Source organism: Notolepis coatsorum (assembly GCF_963971535.1).
Source record: "Notolepis coatsorum genome assembly, chromosome: 17".
Taxonomy (NCBI): Eukaryota; Metazoa; Chordata; class Actinopteri; order Aulopiformes; family Paralepididae; genus Notolepis; species Notolepis coatsorum.
In genome coordinates, this window is record NC_140181.1 from 21,840,772 (window position 1) to 21,864,206 (window position 23,435).

Below are 23,435 nucleotides of genomic sequence, written 5' to 3' on the forward strand. Positions count from 1 at the left end.
ACTTCCAATAAAAGGTGCTATAGATAACATTCAGCCACTAGATGTTGCACTGACTACTAGAGCACCAGCATGTCAGACCAAAACAATGGTGCACTTACATAGGGGTACATAAATGGGGGTATGCCATAATGATTATAATTATCATATGCTGTGCCATCAAACTAAGTTCAGAACAAACTAATTTATACAAACTAGTTTATACTAGTTGTCAGAAACATATTTTAGGTTCAACATTAGGTTGAAAAATATGACGAGCGAGCAAGCCATTTTCTTTTTGAAAATGGGAGCAGAGAAACAGGGACCTCTAGATCTAGACTAGCAGCGCAGTTATCCAATAAGTTGCATTCCATACTTCGGTAATCAATACTTTTATTCTGCACCTTTCTAAAAGCTGTGGATGGATTATATATAGATTAAAAAAATTATATATATAGGGTGTAACGGTACACAAAAACCACGGTACAGTACGTACCTCAGTTTTGAAGTCAAGGTTTGGTACGGGATTTAGGTACAGTGGGGGAAAGTCTGGCTTTTCATGTTCCACTCAGGGGTGATGTAGTGTGCAGTAACTAATTGTACTTGTAGGGTTGTCAACGAATATTCTATATTGAAATTAATAATTGACTTGTAAAAAATAAAATAAAAAAAAAAATTATATTAGATTGTGAAAAAAACAGCCCCCGGTGGGCGGTCGTTAGTGGTTAACATACCGTTGTATTTGTTCGGTACACAGCCGCTCGCTAAGGTACGGTACGCGCTGAAACGGTTCGGTACGGATACGTGTACCTTTACACCCCTACATAAACTGTTATCTATAGCACCTTTAATAGCCCAGGCTTTTATTTGCTTCAATCACTGAACTCAACCAGCCTATATTCGTGACAGGCATCCATATGGGACAGGTCTTTTAATTCCTTATGCACAAAAATCTTGCTCAGCAAAAATACTACCATATCATTTATTTAAACAAGTATGAATATTACTTTTATAACAATTTGAATTTAACATATCAATTACGAATTATTCATTTGATCTCACTCAAGAGACCACGCTACTGAATGTAGAGAAATTAGGCTTGGTTTTCAGTTGCCTCTAGATGTAGTGGAGTAAACAGAACAATTCACTGCATGTTTTGAAACACAGTGGTGACAAGTTGTTTTATAAAATGATGCCACGTAATTTACTTTGCACCTAATCTCAATTTAACCATTATTTAACCTCGAAAGGACACTTCCCTCATTTACTGTGACGTTGAGTATAGTAGATAAGATAGCACAAAGATAAAAACATGTGATCACAACACAAAAGATGAAAACAAGAAAATCAGCTAAACACAATTACAAAAGGACAATGGTTAATGATCAAAGCTTTGAATTGAAAAAGTTGTAAGAAAATCTATCTTTTTCCAAGAGTATGGAGAAGTAAAGGAGCACTCGCCTGATATCCTAGAGCTCTCAACAGTTTTACACGCATTGATTTAGTTTGACAAGTTACTGAGAGTTAATGAGTTTGAGTATGTCAGTGATGTCATCAGAGGACACTGAATCAAACCCGTTTGCACGCTCGCAGGAACAGGCTGATGGGTGCAAGGCCAACTTTTTCCAACTGCACAGGCTGATGGGTGCACCCATTTGTCAATTTCTTGGCTTGAAGAGAACCTGTTTGAGCAGAGATTGGTGGCGTGGCGAAGCTGGGGGTGAGTCTATACAGATTTACCTGTGCAGTATAATTTTGGCATAAAATCATCCTTGTGCCTCCACCCGCTCTGACCAGGACTTAAGCGCAGACGCTGGTGCTCTGAGCCATTTTCGTGATGGTAGTCTGCGAGGGTGCACATGGGAACCCCTGTCCAAATTCCAACAAGTTTATTCTTTATCAATGTTAGACTGTGCATTTCATCCCAATTTGAAGTAAAACCTTGAACTGAATGAAACCTTCTATACAGTTAATCACAACAAGCTATTTAACACTTTCAGCGCCACGCCTGGTTTTCCGTTTTACAGCTTGAATGCCACCATCGGCGCCAATGTTAACGTTAATATCGCCTAATCTATGTTTTAAATTATGGCTATGTGTCTAATCTGCCCATCGCATTATCAAAGACTATTTTCCAGTCAGTGCTGTGAAGGCAGATTGTTTTTTTATCGCGTCGTTGCCGTTTCAGAGCAGTTAGAAAAGCCCCCGTTTTGATATAAAAAACAGCTCATTCTGGAGCATTCTATGAAAATCGTCTTTTAGTGGAATATTCCACAACGTTGATATTCGTCTGCCTTTTTATGAATCGTTTTCAAATAAACGCTAGATGATCAATATTATACGTGCACGCACGCACATTACGGCCGCGCACTGATAATCGCTCTGTTGATTTCCTCACAGACTTTTACAGTGAAACCGAAAGAAGACATTTCACAAAACAGCTTATAACTTCATCAAACTTACTCTGATTATCCTACCACTGATAACAGAGTCCTTACCTGACATCAGATGGTATCCAACTGGTATATTCCAATTCCTGATCACCATTCAAAAAAATCGATACGTGTATGGATCCAACGCGATACAGTAGAACTCCATGATCCGCGGGGATCTGAGGCTCCAGAATGAACTCTAGTAACCCCGGCTGGATCAGTGAACTGGAAAATGTGGAGTACCGGATTTTTTTCCCCATTCATTTTCATTGAGTCCATTCCAAAATCACTTATGTCATCTGGGAGACGACAGGGGGCGCTTTTTTCCACAGTGATCGCCGGCGCCCCTCGGCTATACTCGGGTAGGCTCGGGTGATGCAATAATTTTTCAGATCGCAAAAAAATAATAATAATAATTCCGAGAAATCTCGTGAGTGGCATGCAACCACCTATAAAAAAACCAGAGAAATCTCGTGAGTGGCACTGAAAGTGTTAAGCTTTACACTTATTGATTTATTATACTGTGCTGGCTGGAAAATATGGTATTATGGTATATAGGCTATATAACATTTTGTAAACACTATTTCGCATGTGGAGTGATGGGAAACGGATACAATTTCGTGGGCCAGCCACAAAAAAGATAGGCCAACCTATAGAATTATCTGCACACCGACTCCCATCATAACATATATTCTTGTTGGGTCAAATGGATAGAGGTCATGGATTTTTCTTAAAAAATGTAAACTGAATGAATGAAAATTAAGAATTCTTATTAGGCTATGGAACACATCAAGTGTATCTTCAAGTCTGTAGGAGGAATCACAATTTGTTTGTTTGGTGCGTAAAAAACAGTAGAAAGTATTCCGTTGAAAAGAGATGGTTTGCACTAAAAATATATAACTTTTACAAACATTTAATTTTCTCATTATACAGATTTTTTTAATGTATTTTCTATAAATAGAGACTTCATACACAAATGTTTCAACTAGTGCCTTTGTCAGTGTGCAGGCTTCCAGAGTGTAAGACACGAAAATAAACAGAAAACAGAAAACAGACCACGAGTATAGTACCTACTTCAATGGAGGTAGATACATTATTCACTTTAAATAAAAGGTATCAAGTATGTTTATGTTGTTTAAAAATTAAAAAAGAAAGTAAAATATGACATTTTCTTAACACTTTAAGTGCCGAAAACGTGTTTAGGCGTCTTTCCTAGCCATGCTAAAGTTGCCGAGGACGCCCCAACTAGAGCCATATGAAATCCGTTTTATTATTTTCCAAATTCCATTTTATTTTTTCCCAAATTCAATTTTTTCCGTTTTAATATTTCAGAATTCTGTATTTTGCTTTTTATGGTCATTTTACCATCAGAAATAGTGTCTAATAAGTGGGAATGAATAAATGTCCACAATTGAATAAGATATAACAGTCCATTTAATGTTTTTAAGTGCTGCAACTCAGAAATACAGTTCAATTTTACACAATATTTTTCAATTAATATTGTGACAAAATAAAAATACATATTTCAAGTGTAAACAATAGATACAGCTAGCTACTACTGACATTATCACAATGACAATGTCAGTAACCTAGCTATATCTATTATATTGTGATGAAATATAGTAATGCATAATTTAGGCACCTTTAGTTTAGTTTATTTCGTTTATAAAGGACAGTGTATAATGACAATCGTTTGCATTAAACAAATGGATGAGTGCACTAGATTTAGCAAGAAGCTATCATTTCCATCTATAGTCCTATGTACTGTAACGTTTCATAGCTATTTAAGTTTATTTAGATTATAAAGGGCAGTGTATAATGACAATCGTTTGCATTAAACAAATGGATGGGTGCACTAGATTTAGCAAGAAGCTATCATTTCCATCTATAGTCCTATGTACTGTAACGTTTCATAGCTATTTAAGTTTATTTAGATTATAAAGGGCAGTGTATAATGACAATCGTTTGCATTAAACAAATGGATGGGTGCACTAGATTTAGCAAGAAGCTATCATTTCCATCTATAGTCCTATGTACTGTAACGTTTCATAGCTATTTAAGTTTATTTAGATTATAAAGGGCAGTGTATAATGACAATCGTTTGCATTAAACAAATGGATGGGTGCACCAGATTTAGCTAGAACTTCTAGAAGCTATCATTTCCATCTATAGTCCTATAACGTTACATAGCTATTTAAGTGTATTTAGTTTATAAAGGGCAGTGTATAATGACAATCGTTTGCATTAAACAAATGGATGGGTGCACTAGATTTAGCTAGAAGCTATCATGTATTCATGTCCTAACGTTATAGCTATTTAATCACAATAGTGTCGGAAGTGTTTTTGCGGGTCCAGTCCACGGAACGTTGACAGAATTAGCAAAACACCTTATCACCAGAGGCGGACTATTGCCGACAATAACAAACACAACGTGAGATCCGTATTATCCTCGTCGCCAGTTTTGTTGTATACTCATCTGGTTATTTAGTATAACATATAATAATGAGGAGACACGAGACACGGGTAAATTCCAGTTGACAGCTCTTTAGTGGAAAACTCAACACAGGTGATTACAATGACGGCAGTACTTATTAGCAGGGGGCGTGACGGTATCTAATAAGGGGCAAACTTAGAATGTCAATACACAACAAAAGTCATTAGGATACTGTTCTGCTCTGAATTGAGGGCTTATTGTGGAATTGTTTAGCTTCTTGACGATGTTAACACTGAAGCAGCCAGACGCTTGAGCACCGCGGCTGTGTTGTGTGTAACACGCTGTAGAGTCCCCGCCTCCCCGGTCGCGTGTGCACCAAACGTTCCACCCAAAAACGAAATTTCAGTCCAGATTAGGCCAAATTCTGCAATATTCCACGTTTTGCAGTTGATTCCATTTTTATTGGTTAATTCCGCGATTCCGTCCGCGATTCCGTGAACGCGGATTTCATATGGCTCTAGCCCCAACTCGTCTTTAATATCAATATTTCAAAAATCTGTGATCGAAATCATATTTTTCCTCCGCAGCCCTGAGACACAGTGCTGGCCTCCTCTCAACCCTCTAGCGGTTCAAGAGCGCCATCTGGTGGCCGATCGGCAGAAGCGCCAAACAGGAAGTCATGTGGATGAAGTGCTGATCACCCATATTACTTCCGGCCACTCTCTATAGCTCCCGCGACTCCATCTTGAAACACTCGATAATAGATCGCTCGCCCTAACTCAATAAACAACGTTATTTGGACGTACCGTACTTTTCGCACTATAAGCCGCACCTGACTATAAGCCGCAGCAGCTAAATTGAATGATGTGTACATATATAAGCCGCACTGGACTATAAGCTGCAGGTGTTTTAATGTTTAATTACCATATGTAATTAGCATTGGGACACAATACTGTCAGACAAATAACAAGAATTAACTCATTTACAAGTTGTATTAAGTTTAGCAAATAAGGGAACAGATAAATAACATTTCAATGCAGTCAAAAAAGCAATATTTTGATTTTTACATTTTCGGGTTTGGTCACGTCGAGTCACATATAAGCCGCACCGTTATATAAGCCGCAGGGTCGAAAAATGGGGGAAAAAGCCGCGGCTTATAGTCCGAAAAGTACGGTATATACTATTATACAACCTGGAGATGGACAGGGTATTTCGACATCCCATAATGGAAAACTGTCTACCCCACGCTGATCGCCCAACGGCCCGCGGAGACTGGGGTGAGTTTTAGCGTGTAGTATTACCGTGTTCGACACTAACTGCTATGATGAACATTTGACCCACATTAGATGAATGGTATAACGTTGCCCACGGAATTATAAACGATCCCCCGCCCATCCGGTCATCATCAGATGATACGTAGAAACTTCTAGAAGCACGTCCATTTTAAATTTTTCATCTGGCACCGATCGCTACCAAACTGTATTTGATCATCAATATAATGCATTTGGGGCTATAAATCACGTTCTGGAGAAAGCTGCAGAAAGAGATGAAAACATACTTATACTTTAGATCATATTTTAGTATGAATATGTGAATGAAAAAGTTTAACGTTCATACACCCTGAACAATACATATAGGACATTGAATGGGCCCTAATAATGGCAATCTAGCAATAGAATTTAAAAAGTTATAGCCCTGCAAAGAAGGGGAACTTCTCCATAGACAAATAGAGCTGGCAAGGGATGGTATATCATGAATTTAACCTTCGGCAGTTAAAGTGTTAAGAGTCTTAAGGTGATACAATTTCTTCCAGAGACACAAGGATTCAGCATCCTCTAATGGCATCTATGAAGGACAAATGAAAACGCATACCTCTGACATGAATGTCTGACAGTTACATATCTCCCTGTAACAGTCAGACATTAATAAGGTTTGCTAAACTTGTGATAACAGATCTGTATCGGGGTCGTCATGGTGCTCCTTCTTTTGGTGATGGCGCTGAACATGGTTCTTCAGGCTGATATTGTGGTTGAACTGAAGGGGGCAGAGTTGACACTTGTAGGGCCGTTCACCAGTGTGGATGCGTGTGTGACACTTTAGCTGGGAGGCTTGAGCAAAAGCACGGCTGCACACCTGCAGGAACAGAATAAAGGATGAAGTGAAGACTAAATATTATTAACTCATTGACTGCCGGGGATTAGCCTTGGCCCTGTGGTAGCACTGCCACGCTTTAAAAGATAGGACTGCATCACCTTGTTTGTAGAGCTATAACTATATTCTATATTATAGCTATGGATACAATACTATGGCCCATTTGACATCACCTATCTATCATTCAATATGTGAAAAAGAATAAATGTGTCCATCCATACGTTCCCGTGTTATACCGTGGTGAATATAAGTATGGTTTTAGAGCCGTCTAGGGTAATTCATGAAATGCTGAGTTATAGCCCTACACGTCAATTCCACTATAGACGTTGCCATTTCTTGCCTGTATACGCCATTATCCCGAAATCAAATCTATATCATAGGTATTATGTTCCATCATGAATGCATGAAAGGGGGGGGGGGTGGTCGTTTCTGATTATTTGATTGTCAGTTATGGCATTCGCATTGAACACAAAAAAATCGGCCCAATCGGTATCATTGCATTGCAGGATCAAGCTAAAATTGACGTCAAATTACGGCTGTCACAGTCACGGTATGACATTTTCTCATCGCGGTTGTGTGTGGCTAATCACCGCGGGATGCGCTGGTACCGCACTTCTATTCAAAAAAGAAAAAAAAATATTTAATTTTTTTTTTATATATCTGTATATATTTTCTTTATTATGAAGACATGCGAGTTTACCCGCGATCGTGATTAGAAAAAAAATCTAAGGTCGTAGGAGTCCCGAAACTATTTTAAACATGTTTGATAATCTATCAATTTGTCCCTCAACGTTCTGAAATGTGATAAAAGTAGATTAGGGTGTTGCCTGCTCCTTTAACACATCCAGCGCCAAAAACGCTGTCCAGCGTTATTGGCCGCCATGCGTTGACCGCCAGGATCGCTGTACAGCGGTTTTTTAGATCAATATTTCATTTTTTCGCCATGGCATTCATAATTCATATACCCACCCCCGGTCCTGCAGCTGGACCTTAGATGTGACTGCAACGACGGCTCAATACCGCCGCCTGGTGGATGGTCGGGCAAGTTACACTCGCCAACAGGATGTGCCATCAGTGGATCGATGAAAATCTTCCGGCAGTCACATCTCGTTACGGGACTCCTGACAGACACTATGTACATAATGGATCGCTTTCTAAACTTAATAATCAATATGATTTCAGCGTTTATTGCACCATACAAACCGGAAATGGACCCAGGCGATCGGCGTCGTATAATTGGGATCTTTCACCGCCAGTCTCATTGGCCCACGGTAAGAGGAATATAACGTTATTTTCAACCCGATGTGCATTTCCTTGTTTGCAAACTATCTGATCAATATAGCCACCCAACCTACATAAAGCAGTTACTGAGGATCAGGGAATTATAAACGACCCCCCCCCCCCCTTTCCTCCGCGCATGATGAGGCATAATGTATACCGATCATATACATTTGAGTTTTTTGGTGTAGCGTGTATGGGGGGGAAACGGCAATCGATAATCTATATAATGCGTTTGGGCCTATAACTAGCGTTTTTGGAATTACAGCCGAAAAGATTAAAAACATACTTATATTCTAGACGGTATTAACACAACAATGTATGAATGAAAAAGTATAACGTTCCCACATCCTGAACGATAGATAATCGATGTTGAATGGGCCATAGTAATGTCAATATAGCAATACATTTTAAAAAGTTATAGCCCTGCAAAGAAGGTAAACATCTCCATAGGCTTACAGCGCTGGCAGAGAGGGGCATTAGATGTGCATAATCCCCGGCGGGCAATGTGTTAAGAGTGATATATGCCCTTCTCCAACTTAAACCTAACATTATTTGAGCGAACATTTAACGTTATTATAACACTATTTTAACGTTAGTGAATTTGAATGCACATACATAGCTAGTTAAATATCACAACTTCTGTCATTGTTTATCATTGGGGGAAACTAGCCAATAGCTAGCCTATAGCTAACGTTATAGATAGCGAACGTTAACTAATGTTTGCAAACAAAGCTAACGTTATCCAGTTGACATTACAGATCATAATAGCTATAATAACGTTAACGAAGTGAGAGTAGGGATTAGGGAAACGTTGATGTAGTCAAGAGTGTAGCGGGAACGGTAGAGAGAGGCAGCACTTAATTTGCGTGTAACGTTAGTCAATAACAATATCACAACTTGTCATTGTTCATGGGGGAAAAAAACGTGACCAGGCTAATCCCTGGCGCTGAATGAGTTAAGCCCATACACCGTTACCATTAACACTAATTCAAGATGTACATTTTTTACACACATACAAAAGGAAATAATAAAAACACATTATAAACACCCAACTAAATACAATTCTGTAATTTAAGTTATGAAATCCATTTATTAAATACACAAATAAAATGTATATTTAAACAAGAAAATACTGCTCACCTTGCACCTGAAGAACTTATCACTGCTATGGGACAGCATGTGTCTTCTCAATTTATGGCTTTTTGGAAACTGTTTGTGGCAGGTTTGACAGATAAACTTCTTGTGCTCTTTGAAGTGAAGTCGTCGTTCCTTCATGCTGCTAAACCTCTGGGGACATTCTGAACACGAGTAGGGGTCTTTCTCAGTCTTGGAATGGCTTTGTTCCTCATGGTTTAGTTTGTCCTCCCATGTTGCCAACTGCTCCAAGCAATACTTGCAGGCGTAAGTTCTACCTGTACAGTCCATTTTGTGGACTTTGAGACACTGGTGTTTAAAGGAGGTGTAAGTGACACCGCAGTCTGGGCACAGCAGTGGGGTGCGGCGGACATCTCTCTTGTTGGTGCTCATGGGTCTTGGTTTGAGACTTTGTTTTATATTACTATTCTTCTCAGAGTCCGACTCAGAGTCAGAGTCTTCTTCCTCGTCCTCCTCGTCCTCCTCCTCCCAGTCTTCATCATGCTCATCTATTTGCTCCTTCTCTTCCTCCTGCTTCAGCTCTTCGTCCTTGACGTCCTCAGTTTGCCAATCGTCCCGACTGACAGCCAGCAACTGTCCGTTTTCCGCATTCTCAATTTCTCCATTTTCTTTCTCCTCCTGTTTTTGCTGTCCATCCTCTACATCGCTGTCACTCACTCCTTCCATCTCCTCCTCCTCCTCCTCCTTCTCCTCCTCCTCCTCCTCCTCTTCCAAGCCACTAAACACATTCTCATACGCACTCTGCTCCCCGTCAGAATCTATAGTTACTTCCAGTTCTACAAACAGCTTTTCTGTCTTCGTGTCATCTGCTTTGCCTCGTCGTTTGTTTATGCCCGTCCCCTCTGGCGTCTCCATGTGTCCTTTTCCTTGGTCAGGAGGATTAACCAGCTCATCAGATACCTAGAGGGCACAGGACAAATCACTTTCACTTCACAATTATTTTCTTAATTATTGATCTGTTGATTGTTTTAATTATCAATTAATAGATTAATCCAAAGGTCTCTTACAAAAAACACCTTTTGCAATGAGACATTTGAAAGTTAAAACAAACATTTATCAAGCAACCACACTCAAGGCTAGTCATTTTGGTTTAAGAACCTATTTACAAGTTCCCAATCATGACAATAAAAACAAAGTTAAATAATTATAACTGCAAAGTTAGAAACCAGCAAGCCATGAATCAAAATCTTATCTTAGTGATGCTAATAGCATGCATGCCTTGGAGATGCTCCATTGATGAGGACCATACAGTATAAAAGCTGACTACTGTCTTAGAGGGAAAGCGGGAAATGTAATTCAAAACAGCTGTGTTCACACTACTCATTCAGAACCAATCACGAATAAAGTCGGGTTATCTCGCGATGCGTTGAGTGCCAAAACCCAGAGAAAAGTCGAGTTTTCGATCGTTTATCGTTTTTTCTTTTATTCAATTTTAATATCGTATACAGTCTCGCGGACCTCGGTGTATCATTGGGACTCATTCAGAGACCTCGAGATTGCAATGCCAGCCGAATCCTGCTAGGTGGCAGTATCGCCTACCCTTTGAAACCTTATTTCACACTGTGTGTTACATTTCATATGGTTCGGGCAGAGAAATGGTACCCGGGCAAGTGAAAGGCTTTATTCGAGCCACTTGGAACGCGTCCAGCTCACTTGATGCATAGTTCGTCTCATTTCATGTCAGGGTCCCGATGGACATCAATACTGGAAATCGCGATCAGACAATTGGAATATTCATTTTGGAATACCTCCTAACAAAGGACATCATCCCTACTTTGATCCTACAATGATTTCACATCGATTGCAACGATCATATGTCACATCAGGGCTGTACAGTGCAATGATATGATCGCAAATTGCCCCCTAATTTGGTCCGTGCGAGTTTAAAATAATATCTGGGGGCAAGCTTGCAAGTGGTGATTTCAACCCTTCATTCGCATTTCACTCCTAAATTAATCCATACAAATTGTAGTAAAACATTAGCCTACAACCAGGGCTGTACAGTGCAATATAATGTTGTGGTTGTAATTTCATTAGATAGACCAGCGCGGACCTTTAATAACATGCAATTTAATTGACACGAGCAATGAGCTAACGGTAGCTGCTTACCAAGGTATCTATTAGGATTATCCTAAGCTAACTAGCGATCTCTGCTAACCCTGGAAAACGGTCAAAGCGGACTCCACAAGACTAGTTCCATTCGTGAGGAAAGGGGGTGGGTTATATTGACAACGCTTGACAACAGAAGTTTAAACATAACTTCATATTTATTGGTTATTCATTTCTGTATATCATTCAATTTCGATCTCTGTGTGTCTCCATCTCTTCCTGTTTACATTCGAGTGTGACGTCATCACCTACGGCAGCTTAGACGACCAAAACGCGAACCTAGAACAAAACCCGAAGGGGGGGGGGGGGCTGGCTCTCTTGTTCGTTCTCGCCCCCCCCCCTCTCTCTCTCTCTCTCTCTCGCTCTCTCTCTACATTCAATGATTTAAAGTAGCCAAATGTTACACACAGTATAAATATTAACTGGATAGTTAATGATATAAACATTTAATTTCATTATCTGAAATATTCTAAAATCATTAAGTCTGTGTGATTATTATTTTCTCACAGTAGTGTGTGTATATATATATATCCAGGCGAGCAACGCGAACGACTTTCGCGAAATGCACATAGCGCTCCATAATTCAGCTTCCAGGAATTAGCCCGGATCACTCTGAAACGATACAATATTCACCACGGGATAACACGCAAACGTATACATGAAAAAACCTACTATTTTTTACATGTTGGACGAGAGATAGTGACTGTCAAATGAGCGATAGTATTGTCTCCATAGCTATAATATAGAATATAGATAGCTCTGCAAACATTGTGACGCAACGTGAAAATGCCTATCTTTTAAAGCGTGGCCAATTGACAGCAGGGATGGGGATACACACTGGCGCTGAATGAGTTAAAAGTAGAGATGTTCCGATACCATTTTTCCCTTTCCGATCCGATTCCGATACCTAAGCTTTGGGTATCGGCCGATACCGATATTTATCCGATACCAGTGCATAAAAAATAAAATAAAAAAAAATTTATATAAATTATACTTTTTTTTTTTTTTCAGATACTGTTATACTGTTTTTTAGTAATAACTAGAACGTATGGTATTTATTCAACAACAGGTGATTGTATAGATTTGTATTAGTATCATTAATCAATGAGTATGGGCTGCAGCACTGCAGATATACCCTACTCCAATGATCCACACGGACATTAAACGGTGTTGCACTCGCTACTCAGTGGCTCTGCAGATATACCCTATTCAGTCTGTAAGCTAGTGGCAGACGTTCATGTTGTGATTTTTGATGCAAAATAAATATTCAACATTCTCTTTTGAAACTCCGCCTCAGACTCTTATCCTTTGGCACTTGCTGTACTTTGCTTGCAGGTCTGCAGCCATTATTGCTGGATTATGTGAATAGCACCAACTTTAGACACGGTAACGTTATCAAGCTAAGCTAACTGACCTAGCTCGCCTTCCCGCATCGACATTAAGATAACGTTAGTAATAGTCAGCTAACGCTAGTTAGGGATGGGAATTGATAGGATTTTATCGATACGATTCCATTATCGATTCTGCTTATCGATTCGATTCTTTATCGATTCCCTTATCGATACCTGATCAATTTATAATTTAAATAAATAAATTGAAAATGCAACAGAACTACATTTAGTCATTTAGCTGACGCTTTTATCCAAAGCGACTTACAAGTTCTGTACGACAAGCCATCAGGAAGGGCACAACTCTATCAGCTGAGCAACAATGTTCATCAAAGTGTTGAGTGCTAAAGTGTAGGTTAGTTTATTAGGACAAGTGCATGACAGTACGGTTAGTTAGGGTTAGATATTTTTTTTTTTATTCAGATAATGGTTGAAGAAGTGCGTCTTTAGTCGACGGCGAAAGATTGGATGGGTTTCGGCTGTCCTAACTGGGGTGGGTAGTTCATTCCACCATTGTGGGGCAAGGACTGAGAATAGGCGACTTCTCTTTGATGACCCTCCCGGAGCTCGGATAGGAGTAGGTCTGAGGCGGCCAGAAGATGCAGAGCGTAGGGGTCTAAGCTGGTTAGAATAACATGCAACTTGACATTTCTGATTGTCATTTATTGTTGAGCCCCCATGTCAGAAAAATACAAAAACTGTAAAAAATAAAACATTAACTATAGCCTACACTTAAATAAAATAATGTATTTGAGATTCTCTTAAAATGTATTTATTTTTTTATTCTTAAACTAATTTAATCTATTGAATAACAGGTTGTTATTCCTCTGACTTCTGTCTCTCACACACACACACACACACACACACACACACACACACACACACACACACACACACACACACACACACACACACACACACACACACACACACACACACACACACACACACACACACACACACACACACACACACACACACACACACACACACACACACACACACACACACACACACACACACACACACACACACACACACACACACACACACACACACACACACACACACACACACACACACACACACACACACACACACACACACACACACACACACACACACACACACACACACACACACACACACACACACACACACACACACACACACACACACACACACACACACACACACACACACACACACACACACACACACACACACAGAGAGAGAGCTCCCCGGGCCCCTGTCCTATAAGGTATTGGCTTGTGTTGCTACACGGACACATTTGTATGTTGCACCACTGTACTTCCTGGCTTACAGTCTTGTAAACAAACATTCCGTCTCTCATTATATGTGAACTAAAGAGTACAAGGTTTACACAACAGCCCCCACCTGCTGTTGTATTGTATTTGTACCTGTACTATCCGCTGTCAGCTGTTTATCTCTCTTTGTGAGCTTGATTAAATAGCGTTAGCTCACGTTAGCTCCGCGGCTAATTTTAGCTCAGCCTGATCTAAATCAATGACTAGGTTCTAAAGCATTCAAGTAGTTTTCACTGCACATAGAAGTAGCCAAACAGCAGGAGCATTTCGGGAGCATATTACCAAAACCCAGGCAATTTCGAGCCATTAAGGAATCAAATAGAGTCTGCCATGGCTACATGCTAACGGCTAACATTATTGCGCAACTGTAGGCAGCGATAAGGGAATCGAAAGTCACGGGAGCCACACGGTTCCAGGCATCGGCCAATTAGGAACCGGTTCCCAACGGGAAGCGGTTTTCGATTCCCATCCCTAACGCTAGTCCGTAGCTACTTAACTTAAATACAATTCACCGTGGGTGCATTATTGTTGATAGACGGTCACGGACAGTGTTAGGTCCTGGAGAAAGGACAGGCGATCATCTGATTTGATGTAACGTTAAAAGCGGATGTTGTTCCAACTAGCTATCTTTCCAGCTAATGCTATCATAACACCAGCCAAACACATCCCGATTCCCGTCTGAGCTCCCCGTCACACCGCACTGTCGGGGACAATGGAATTTAAGAAAGTGTATCTGCTGTTAAAATGACACAGCATCACACTTTAAAACATGTTCATTTTATAATCCTCACTCTCCGCAGGACTCGGCAGGAGATAAATTACATCATGGGATCGGAGGCTAGAATTTACGTGTACTCGCCGATACCGATACTAGCATTTTAGGCAGTATCGGCGGCATTTCCGATACTAGTATCGGTATCGGAACAACTCTAGTTAAAAGCATGTATATTTCTGTTCGTGGGGTGACTTTCTGGAATAGATTAGATGACAAAATTAAAAACATAGTTAAAATGAAATACAGTTGAGTGAGTGATTCTTGAAAGGTACAGTAAAGAGGAGGTTATTATAACTCATTAACACATTGGTCGCCAAGAACAACTTACGCCATGCGTTGAACGCCAACAACGGCGTAAATAGTTTTTGGGATCAATATTTAATTTTTTCGCCATGGCATTCATAATTCATCCAGTCTCCCTCCAGAGAGACTGTATGAGATTGCAACGCCTCAATACCGCCGCCTGGTGGATGGTCGGGCGAGTTACACTCTCGCCAAAACCGGAAGTGGCGCTGGGGCATCGAGGAAATCCCTCCGGCAGTAATATCTTGTTACGTGGATCCAGACAAACACTATAGTGCATTTGGATCGCTTTCTAAACTCAATAATCGATATGATTTCGGTGTTTATTGCGCCATACAAACCGGAAATGGATCTAGAAGATCGGCGTCAAATAATTGGGATCTTTTTCCTCTAGGCTCATCGGCGAACGGTAAGAGGACAGTAATGTTATTTTCAGCCCGATTGTTTATTAATTTCACTGCAAACCATCTGATCAATATATCAACCCATACTAAATAAAGCCATTACTGACGACCAAGGAATTATAAACGACCCCCCCCCCCCTTCACGCATGATGAAGCATAATGTATACCGATCATATACATTTGAATTTTTTAATTTAGCGTGTATAGGAAAGAAACGCCAATCGATAATCTATCATATGCGTCAGGGCTAGGGATGGGAATAGATACGATTCCATTATCGATTCCTGATCAATTTATAATTTAAATAAATAAATTGGAAATGCAACAGCACTAAGCTGGTTAGAATAACAACATGCAACTTGACATTTCTGATTGTCATTTATTGTTGATCCCCCATGTCATAAAAATACAAAAACTGTAAAAAAAAGGCGGTCAGGTGGCGTAGCGGAGATTGTGTTGGATTCGCCTGTTCGAATCCAGCTCACAGCTCCGGCGTTGTCACCAGCTTGGCTGGCCGTTCACACTAATACAATTGGCTGTATTAGAGGGTGGGAAAGCTGGCGGGGTGGGTCCGGTTCGTTGTAAACAGCGACTCCTACAGTTCAGTCGGGGCGCCTGCTCAGCGCGGATAGGATCTAAGGGGGGTAGTGTGATCCTTCCACACGTTACACCCTCTCAGTGAGAGTCCGCGCTGCCAGGTGAAAAGAAGCGGTTGATTGGCTAGACGTGTGTCGGAGGAAGCATGTGATAGCCTCCACCCTCCACTCTCCCAGACCGACTGTGGGGGGTAAGTGCGCAGCGACCAGGAAGGGGATTGGGAATTGGCATAACGACTAACATTGGGATGGGAGAAAATCGGAGGGAAAAGGAGAAAAAAAAAAAAACTAAAAAAAAAAAAAAACATTAACACTTTGACTGCCATGAGACGTCTTCTCACGTCTTTGCTGGCCATGCTAAAGTTGCCGGGGGACGCTGTACAGCGTCCTTATATCAATATTTCAAAAATCTGCGATCGGATTCATAATCCCCCTCCGCTGGCCTGAGATTCACCAGCAGGACCCACTGAGCTCTCTGGCGGTTCAGGAGCGCCATCTGGTGGCCGATCGGCGCAACTGCTTAACAGGAAGCGCTGTAGAGGTTTTGCTGGTCGGCCCTATTACTTCCAGGCACTCGGTATAGCTTCCGGCACTCTAGCTCGTCACACTACATAGCGATCGATTGCCAATAACTCGATAAACAACATGATTTGGACGTATATACCATTATACAAGCTGGAGATGGACCGGGTAATAATATATCCCATAATGATAAAATTTCTACTCGACGATGATCGCCCAACGGCGCGCGGAGACTGGGGTGAGTTTCAGCGTGTAACGTTACCGTCTTCGATAATAACTGATATTATCAACATTTGACCCACATTAGATGATTGGTATAGCGCTGCCCACGGAATTATAAACGCCCCCTCGCCCATCCGGTCAACATCAGATGACGTGTAGTAACTTCTAGAAGTACGTCTAGTTGGAATTTTTTATATCGCGCTGATTGCCATCAAACTGTATTTCATCATCAATATAATGCATTTGGGGCTATATATCACGTTCTGGAGAAAGCTGCAGAAAGAGATGAAAACATACTTATACATTAGACCATACTTTACTATGAATATGTGAATGAAAAAGTTTAACGTTGCTACACAATGAACAATACATATAGGACTTTGAATGGGCCCTAATAATGGCAATGTAGCAATAGAATTTAAAAAGTTATAGCCCTAATAATAATAATAATAATAATTCATTTAATTTATATAGCGCTTCTCAATAACCCGAAGTCGCTGACAGTAGTCGGGAGCAGGGGTACAAACAAAGAGGCGAAAGCAAAGAAACAAAACAAAACAACAAAGAAACAAAAACAAAGGAACATGAGACCATGGGGGGAACGGGGGAGACAGCCTGATGGCACAAAAAAAAGACTAGAGACATATCGATCAGGTTGGAGGGGAGGGGGGGGTTTAGGGGTGGGGGGGGTTGAAGGCAAGGGAGAACAGGTGGGTTTTGAGGCCCTGCAAAGAAGGGGACTTTCTCCATAGACAAATAGCGCTGGCAATCTATGGTATATCATTAATTTAACCTTAGGCAACCAAAGTGTTAACTATAGCCTATACTTAAATAAAATAATGTATTTGAGATTATCTTAAAATGTATTTATTTTTTTATTCTTAAACTAATTTAATCTATTGAATAACGACCTGTTGAATGTAACTACAGTTCATTATCTTAAACTAATTTAATCTATTGAACCGTAGTTGCATTCAACAGGTCATTACACACACACACACCTACCTACCTTACATTTTAAATATCTTTTATAAACTAGTCAACACTGCATTATTTCCGGCGTTGGGTGCGTGATGCGCATGCGCACCAGGCAGCCAACGCCGGAAATGTCGTTTTGAGCAGTGTTGACATGTTTATAAAATATATTTAAAATGTTTATTAGCAACACCGAGCTTTCAAACCATCCCGTATCTCTGTCTGAAACCCTCGTGCAACTGTGAGTACCTTTGAAATGTCTCTGTGATACTTGTATAACGAACGGTTCGGCCAGAACCAGTCCTTCATTGTCAACATACGTTGGTTTGCTATTGAGGAGCAAGTGACTGTGGATTCACTCGTTGCATCGCAGTCACGAAAGGGGCTATCTGTAGGATAGTCCAGCAAAATGACGTCCTATATTCATCAATCTCACAACAACAACAACAACAACAACTGAAAACGTACCACAGTCACGGTTGCCAGTGTTTCACCTTCTCCTCTCTGTGCGACGCCGATGGATGGGATGGCCGTGTCCTTCAGAAAACGTCTCATGGTTCGGTTTCTAGGTAGCATTTTTTCATAACAGTCATCTCGTGCAAAATGCGCTGAGCAAACACGCGCGATCTTGATTATTGCCATCGGTGTGTTGGGATCCATGTTCAGCGCAAGTAGCCATAGCTTCAACCGGTTCGGATCTTTAGTTGGAATCGAATGAAACGAAAAATTAAACCCCGGCCTCGACGGTTTATTAGCACAACTCTTTACAGCACACAGAGGCATGATTGTAAAGTTGTGATTTATCTAGAGAGTCTACTACTATGTGATGAATATCCACTTCCTCAATGAAAGCGCGTCTTGTCGCGATCACACGTGTTCCGGGATATCTGCGACAACACTAAGACTTCCGGTCGGAACTTTCCAAAATAAATCACAAGTCTGTACAGTTTCTATGTCAAATGTATATACACTATTTTTTTAGTATCACAAACAGTACTGTATTTGCAAATCTGGTATGTCATAAATGTATAGATGTAGCAGTACTGTCTATCTGTATGTCGTGTGTCATATGATGAATTTAAAATGGGGGACCCTGATGTAAACAAGACGAAAGTCTTTCTCTGGTCTGCATCCCCTTAACAATTGTATGTATTGAGCTGTACTGTACTGTACCCATTCTGCAATCTGTTAATACACTTTTCAATCAATCAATCAAGTTATTTTTTTTTAATAATGTTTTTTTTTTCAATCAATCAGATTGATTGATTGAAAAAAAAATTATTATTAAAAAAAAATAACTTAATTTTTTTTTCATTTTTTATTTACCAACATACAGGTACAAAATACTAAATACACATACAACATTTACAATACTATTAAACAGACAGAAACAATAAAGAAAAAATTATAATATCAAAAAGAAAACTGAAATAAAAGACAGTGTGACATGGGTTCATTGGTCATTTCTATCTTTACATTTTTATATTTACATTTCAATTTATTTTCTTGTTTACTTTTCATCCTTCTGTGCTGTCGTTCCTCTTCTTCCTATATTCCTCCCACTTTTCCAATTTTGACTCAAATTTCTCCTCTTGCAGAGTACGTCATTGAGTACGGCTCAATACACACAATTGTTAAGGGGATGCAGACCAGAGAAAGACTTTCGTCTTGTTTACATCAGGGTCCCCCATTTTCAATTCATAGTGACATTTATGACATACATGACATCATGACATTTATGGCATAGAGACATACATGACATACAGGTATATAGTACTGTTACATTTGTGACATATATGATATGCAAATATACAGTACTGTGTTTGTTACCCATAGATCCTGACAGAGAGTATATACATATGATGGGGAGGAGAGACTGTACATTAGGAGGGGGTGGGTGGGTGGGAGAGAAATATACATACGGTGGGGAGAGAATATATACATACGGTCAGGCACGTGCACACATAGAGGCCAAGGGGTGCCTGAGCACCTGCCTTTTTGAGCCTCATCAAAAAAGTGCCCTTTTTGAAAAAAAATTAAAATATTTTTTTTTTTTTTTAATTTTTTACTGTTACGCATATAGACTGCCTTTCCAACTGAAAAATGTCAGGATAGAATCAAAATATTAGGTAAAGAGAGAGAGATGCCCCATATTCCATTGCAGTTTGCACGGCCTCCTCAGCATGCCTCTCCGCGGACCTATATATTTTATGCATAGCGTGGGTGGTGATGATGATCATGATAGAAACCGCTGTTGAATGCTGGTATTACACTCATTGAGGGACACGAAGAAGTCAAGTCTGATGGGATTTGGGAATCTCAAATACAAATCGGGATTGGAATAAAAAATGCATTTATATTAAACAATACAGAATATACAGCACTTCTTGGGGTCTGTAGGGTAAGCACTTATTCCCTCCCCCCTGAACATTTATGGAGATGTATGGGCCTTTTAAGTCAGTGATAAAAGTGTCTTTCAAGGATAAGTGAGCTCCTGCACTGATTATTATAGTTCAATATTCAATATTTGATCACCAAAACCCCCCAAAAAGCATAAAAAGGGGGCCCCCGCCCGAAAAGGGCCCTTAAAAATCGTGCTCGCGCACTACGCGCGCTCGCTTAATATATACACACAAGTGTAGTGCCCTTTTCAGCCTTTGAGCACCTGCCCCTCTAAAGTCCTGTGCACGTCCCTGCATACGGTGGGGAGGAGACTGTATATTAGGAGGGGGTGGGGGGGTTTGGACATTTTACGGTGGCCAGTTTCGAATTGCAGCCTCCCGTAGGTGTTCTTTTAGAGCGGTTTTGAATGTGGGGTAGGGATTCACATTCCTTTACAGCTTTGGGTAGGGCCTGACTGTATCATTATTTAAGAGACATTACGTCATTAATTTGCTTTTTTGTCCTTTTAGTTTGTAATCTGTGAAAGAACAAAAGACGACTATACAACGACAGCTTGTGAATTAAGTCCTGTGCCCCCAAACGACTACAAGTTAATACATTTCGGTCACACAGAAAACCTCGTATACTGGAATTCTGGTTACCTTTATTTTGACGTTTCTAGTCCACCTCAGAGGCTCAGACCGGAAGTAGAATCCCCTCGCTTGACAGACCAGACTCAGATATGCAGTCGCATGTAACGCTACAGTATAGTAGCCTAGTTATGTCCTAAATAAGTACTTTTTTTTTTTTAATATAGCAATGTGTTGTTCATGCATTCCGTTCATCGTAAACGATCAACATTGTATTTAAGGTAATAATGGTCAGGCTTTTCCTCGACGAACCGGTACGATTGCGTTGCTGTGTGTAGGTTCAACATGCTTTGATAGATTGATTGAAAACTACAGTACAGCTCAATACACATAATTGTTAAAGGAAAACTCCAACATTTAGGGAAATTAGCTTATTTGCCATCTTCCCTGGAGTTAGACAAGAAGATGCATACCTGTTTTGTCTCTGTGCATGCATTTAGCTTAGGGAACAGCCGCTCTGTTAGCGTAGCTTAGCTGATAAATTGAAAATGGGGGACCCTGATGTAAACAAGACGAAAGTCTTTCTCTGGCTGGTCTGCATCCCCTTAACAATTGTGTGTATTGAGCTGTACTGTATTGTACCCATTCTGCAATCTGTTAATAAAGTTTTCAATCAATCAATCAAACCACTAAACAATCGTCTTAATAATCACTGAAAACTCACCGTCAGTCTTTCACTTTCTCCTCGCCTTGCTATGCCGATGGATGGGATAGCTGTATCCTTCAGATAACGTCGCGTTGTGTTTCGGTATTTCAGTAGACTTGTGTCGCGAAAGTCCTCATTTACAAAATGTTCTGAGCAAACGACTACTTTTTTAATTATTTCAATCGGCGTGTTGAGATCCATGTTCAGAGCAAGTAGCCATGTCTTCATCCTTTCCGGATCTTTTGGAATTGTATGGAAAGAAAAGGGATCACCTGGCCTACATTGTAGATGATCACAACCATTTACAAAACAGTAATGCACCATGATTATACAGTTGAGATATCAGAGCGAGCAGGTAGGTAGCGATAGCTGCCTTCAATTCAATCGGTTCGGATGCTTTGAATTAAATGAAAATGTAAACACTGGCCGGTGTTCCCGCCTCCTCCAATAGGGGGTATCTGCAGAGCCGCAGAGCCAGGCTGGACGGGTATAAGTGGTCTGGACAAGTATAAGTGGTCTGGACAAGTAGTTGCGAATGGGGGGGGGGGGGGGGGGGGGCGGGGTTCGTCTCGTTTACATAGGTACATTATACATAGACAGTAATGTTACATCTAGACATGTAATAATAGAGTAAACTTGTACCCATACAGTGTTACATCTAGACATACCAGATCTAGTAATAATAGAGTAAACTTAACTTTTGTCTCAGTAACAATGTTCATAAAGTGTTGAGTGCTACAGTGTAGGTTAGTTTATTAGGACAATTCCACCATTGTGGGGCAAGGACTAAGAATAGGCGACTTCTCTTTGATGACCCGACTTCCCGAATATAAAAAATATGAGAAAAATAAACAGTATTATTCAGGCGAGGGTCTGTACCTGTACCCTGTATCACAAACAGTACTGTATTTGCAAATCTGGTATGTCATAAATGTATAGATGTAGCAGTACTGACTATCTGTATGTCATGTATGTCATATATGTCCTGATGAATTGAAAATGGGGGACCCTGATGTAAACAAGACGAAAGTCTTTCTCTGGTCTGCATCCCCTTAACAATTGTGTGTATTGAGCTGTACTGTATTGCACCCATTCTGCAATCTGTTAATAAAGTTTTCAATCAATCAATCAATCAAACCCTAACTGGCATGATATACATTATAGGTGCTGCAGGTTTTGGTGGTTAAGAGTCAGACACAGTTAGCAGTCAGACATTCCTAATAGTCGTGCAGCCATTAGTTCTCCAGCTGCTGGCAGCAGCATCTTTGAGGGAACAAAGTGACAACTAAACACACATCCTCCAACTGTTGACACACTGACTCTATTATTACATGTCTAGATGTAACATTACTGTCTATGTATAATGTACCTATGTAAACGAGACGAACCCCGCCCCCCCCCCCCCCCCCCATTCGCAACTACTTGTCCAGACCACTTATACTTGTCCAGACCACTTATACCCGTCCAGCCTGGCTCTGCGGCTCTGCAGATACCCCCTACTCGCCTCCCTCGACGTTAGCAGGTAGCACTGAAATCACTGCGCCCAGAGGAGTGGTTGTTAGGCAAAAAATAGTTCCGAGTATATTTGCTTCAGGGCAGCTCTGGCTGCAATTGTAGCTTACCACCACCGGTATGACTGTGTATGAACGAATAATGGACTCTGTAAGCGCTCTGGGGTCACTGGGTTGTCATGAAGAGCGCTATAT

At 40.5% G+C, this 23,435-nt stretch overlaps 2 protein-coding genes across 3 annotated transcripts in view; one reads left to right on the forward strand and one right to left on the reverse strand.

Moving 5' to 3' along the window:
- Positions 1-4,369: 4,369 nt before the first annotated feature.
- Positions 4,370-21,911, reverse strand: LOC311244384 (uncharacterized protein). Of its 2 annotated transcripts, none has more exons than XM_084333850.1 (3): positions 21,748-21,911; positions 9,415-10,329; positions 4,370-6,975 (listed from the first exon to the last, which is right to left on the reverse strand). In XM_084333850.1, the coding sequence occupies exons 2-3, from the start codon at positions 10,282-10,284 to the stop codon at positions 6,778-6,780; spliced, it is 1,068 nt and encodes a 355-aa protein (XP_084189976.1). In that variant the 5' UTR covers positions 10,285-10,329; positions 21,748-21,911; the 3' UTR covers positions 4,370-6,777. The 2 variants fall into 2 exon arrangements, with proteins under 2 accessions (XP_084189976.1, XP_084189975.1); XM_084333849.1 differs by lacking the exon at positions 21,748-21,911 and adding an exon at positions 18,520-18,912.
- Positions 21,173-23,435, forward strand: part of tti1 (TELO2 interacting protein 1) — a 57,367-nt gene continuing 55,104 nt past the window's right edge. The window contains 1 exon segment of the mRNA XM_084333848.1: positions 21,173-21,304. The gene's annotated coding sequence lies outside the window, so the exon portion shown is untranslated.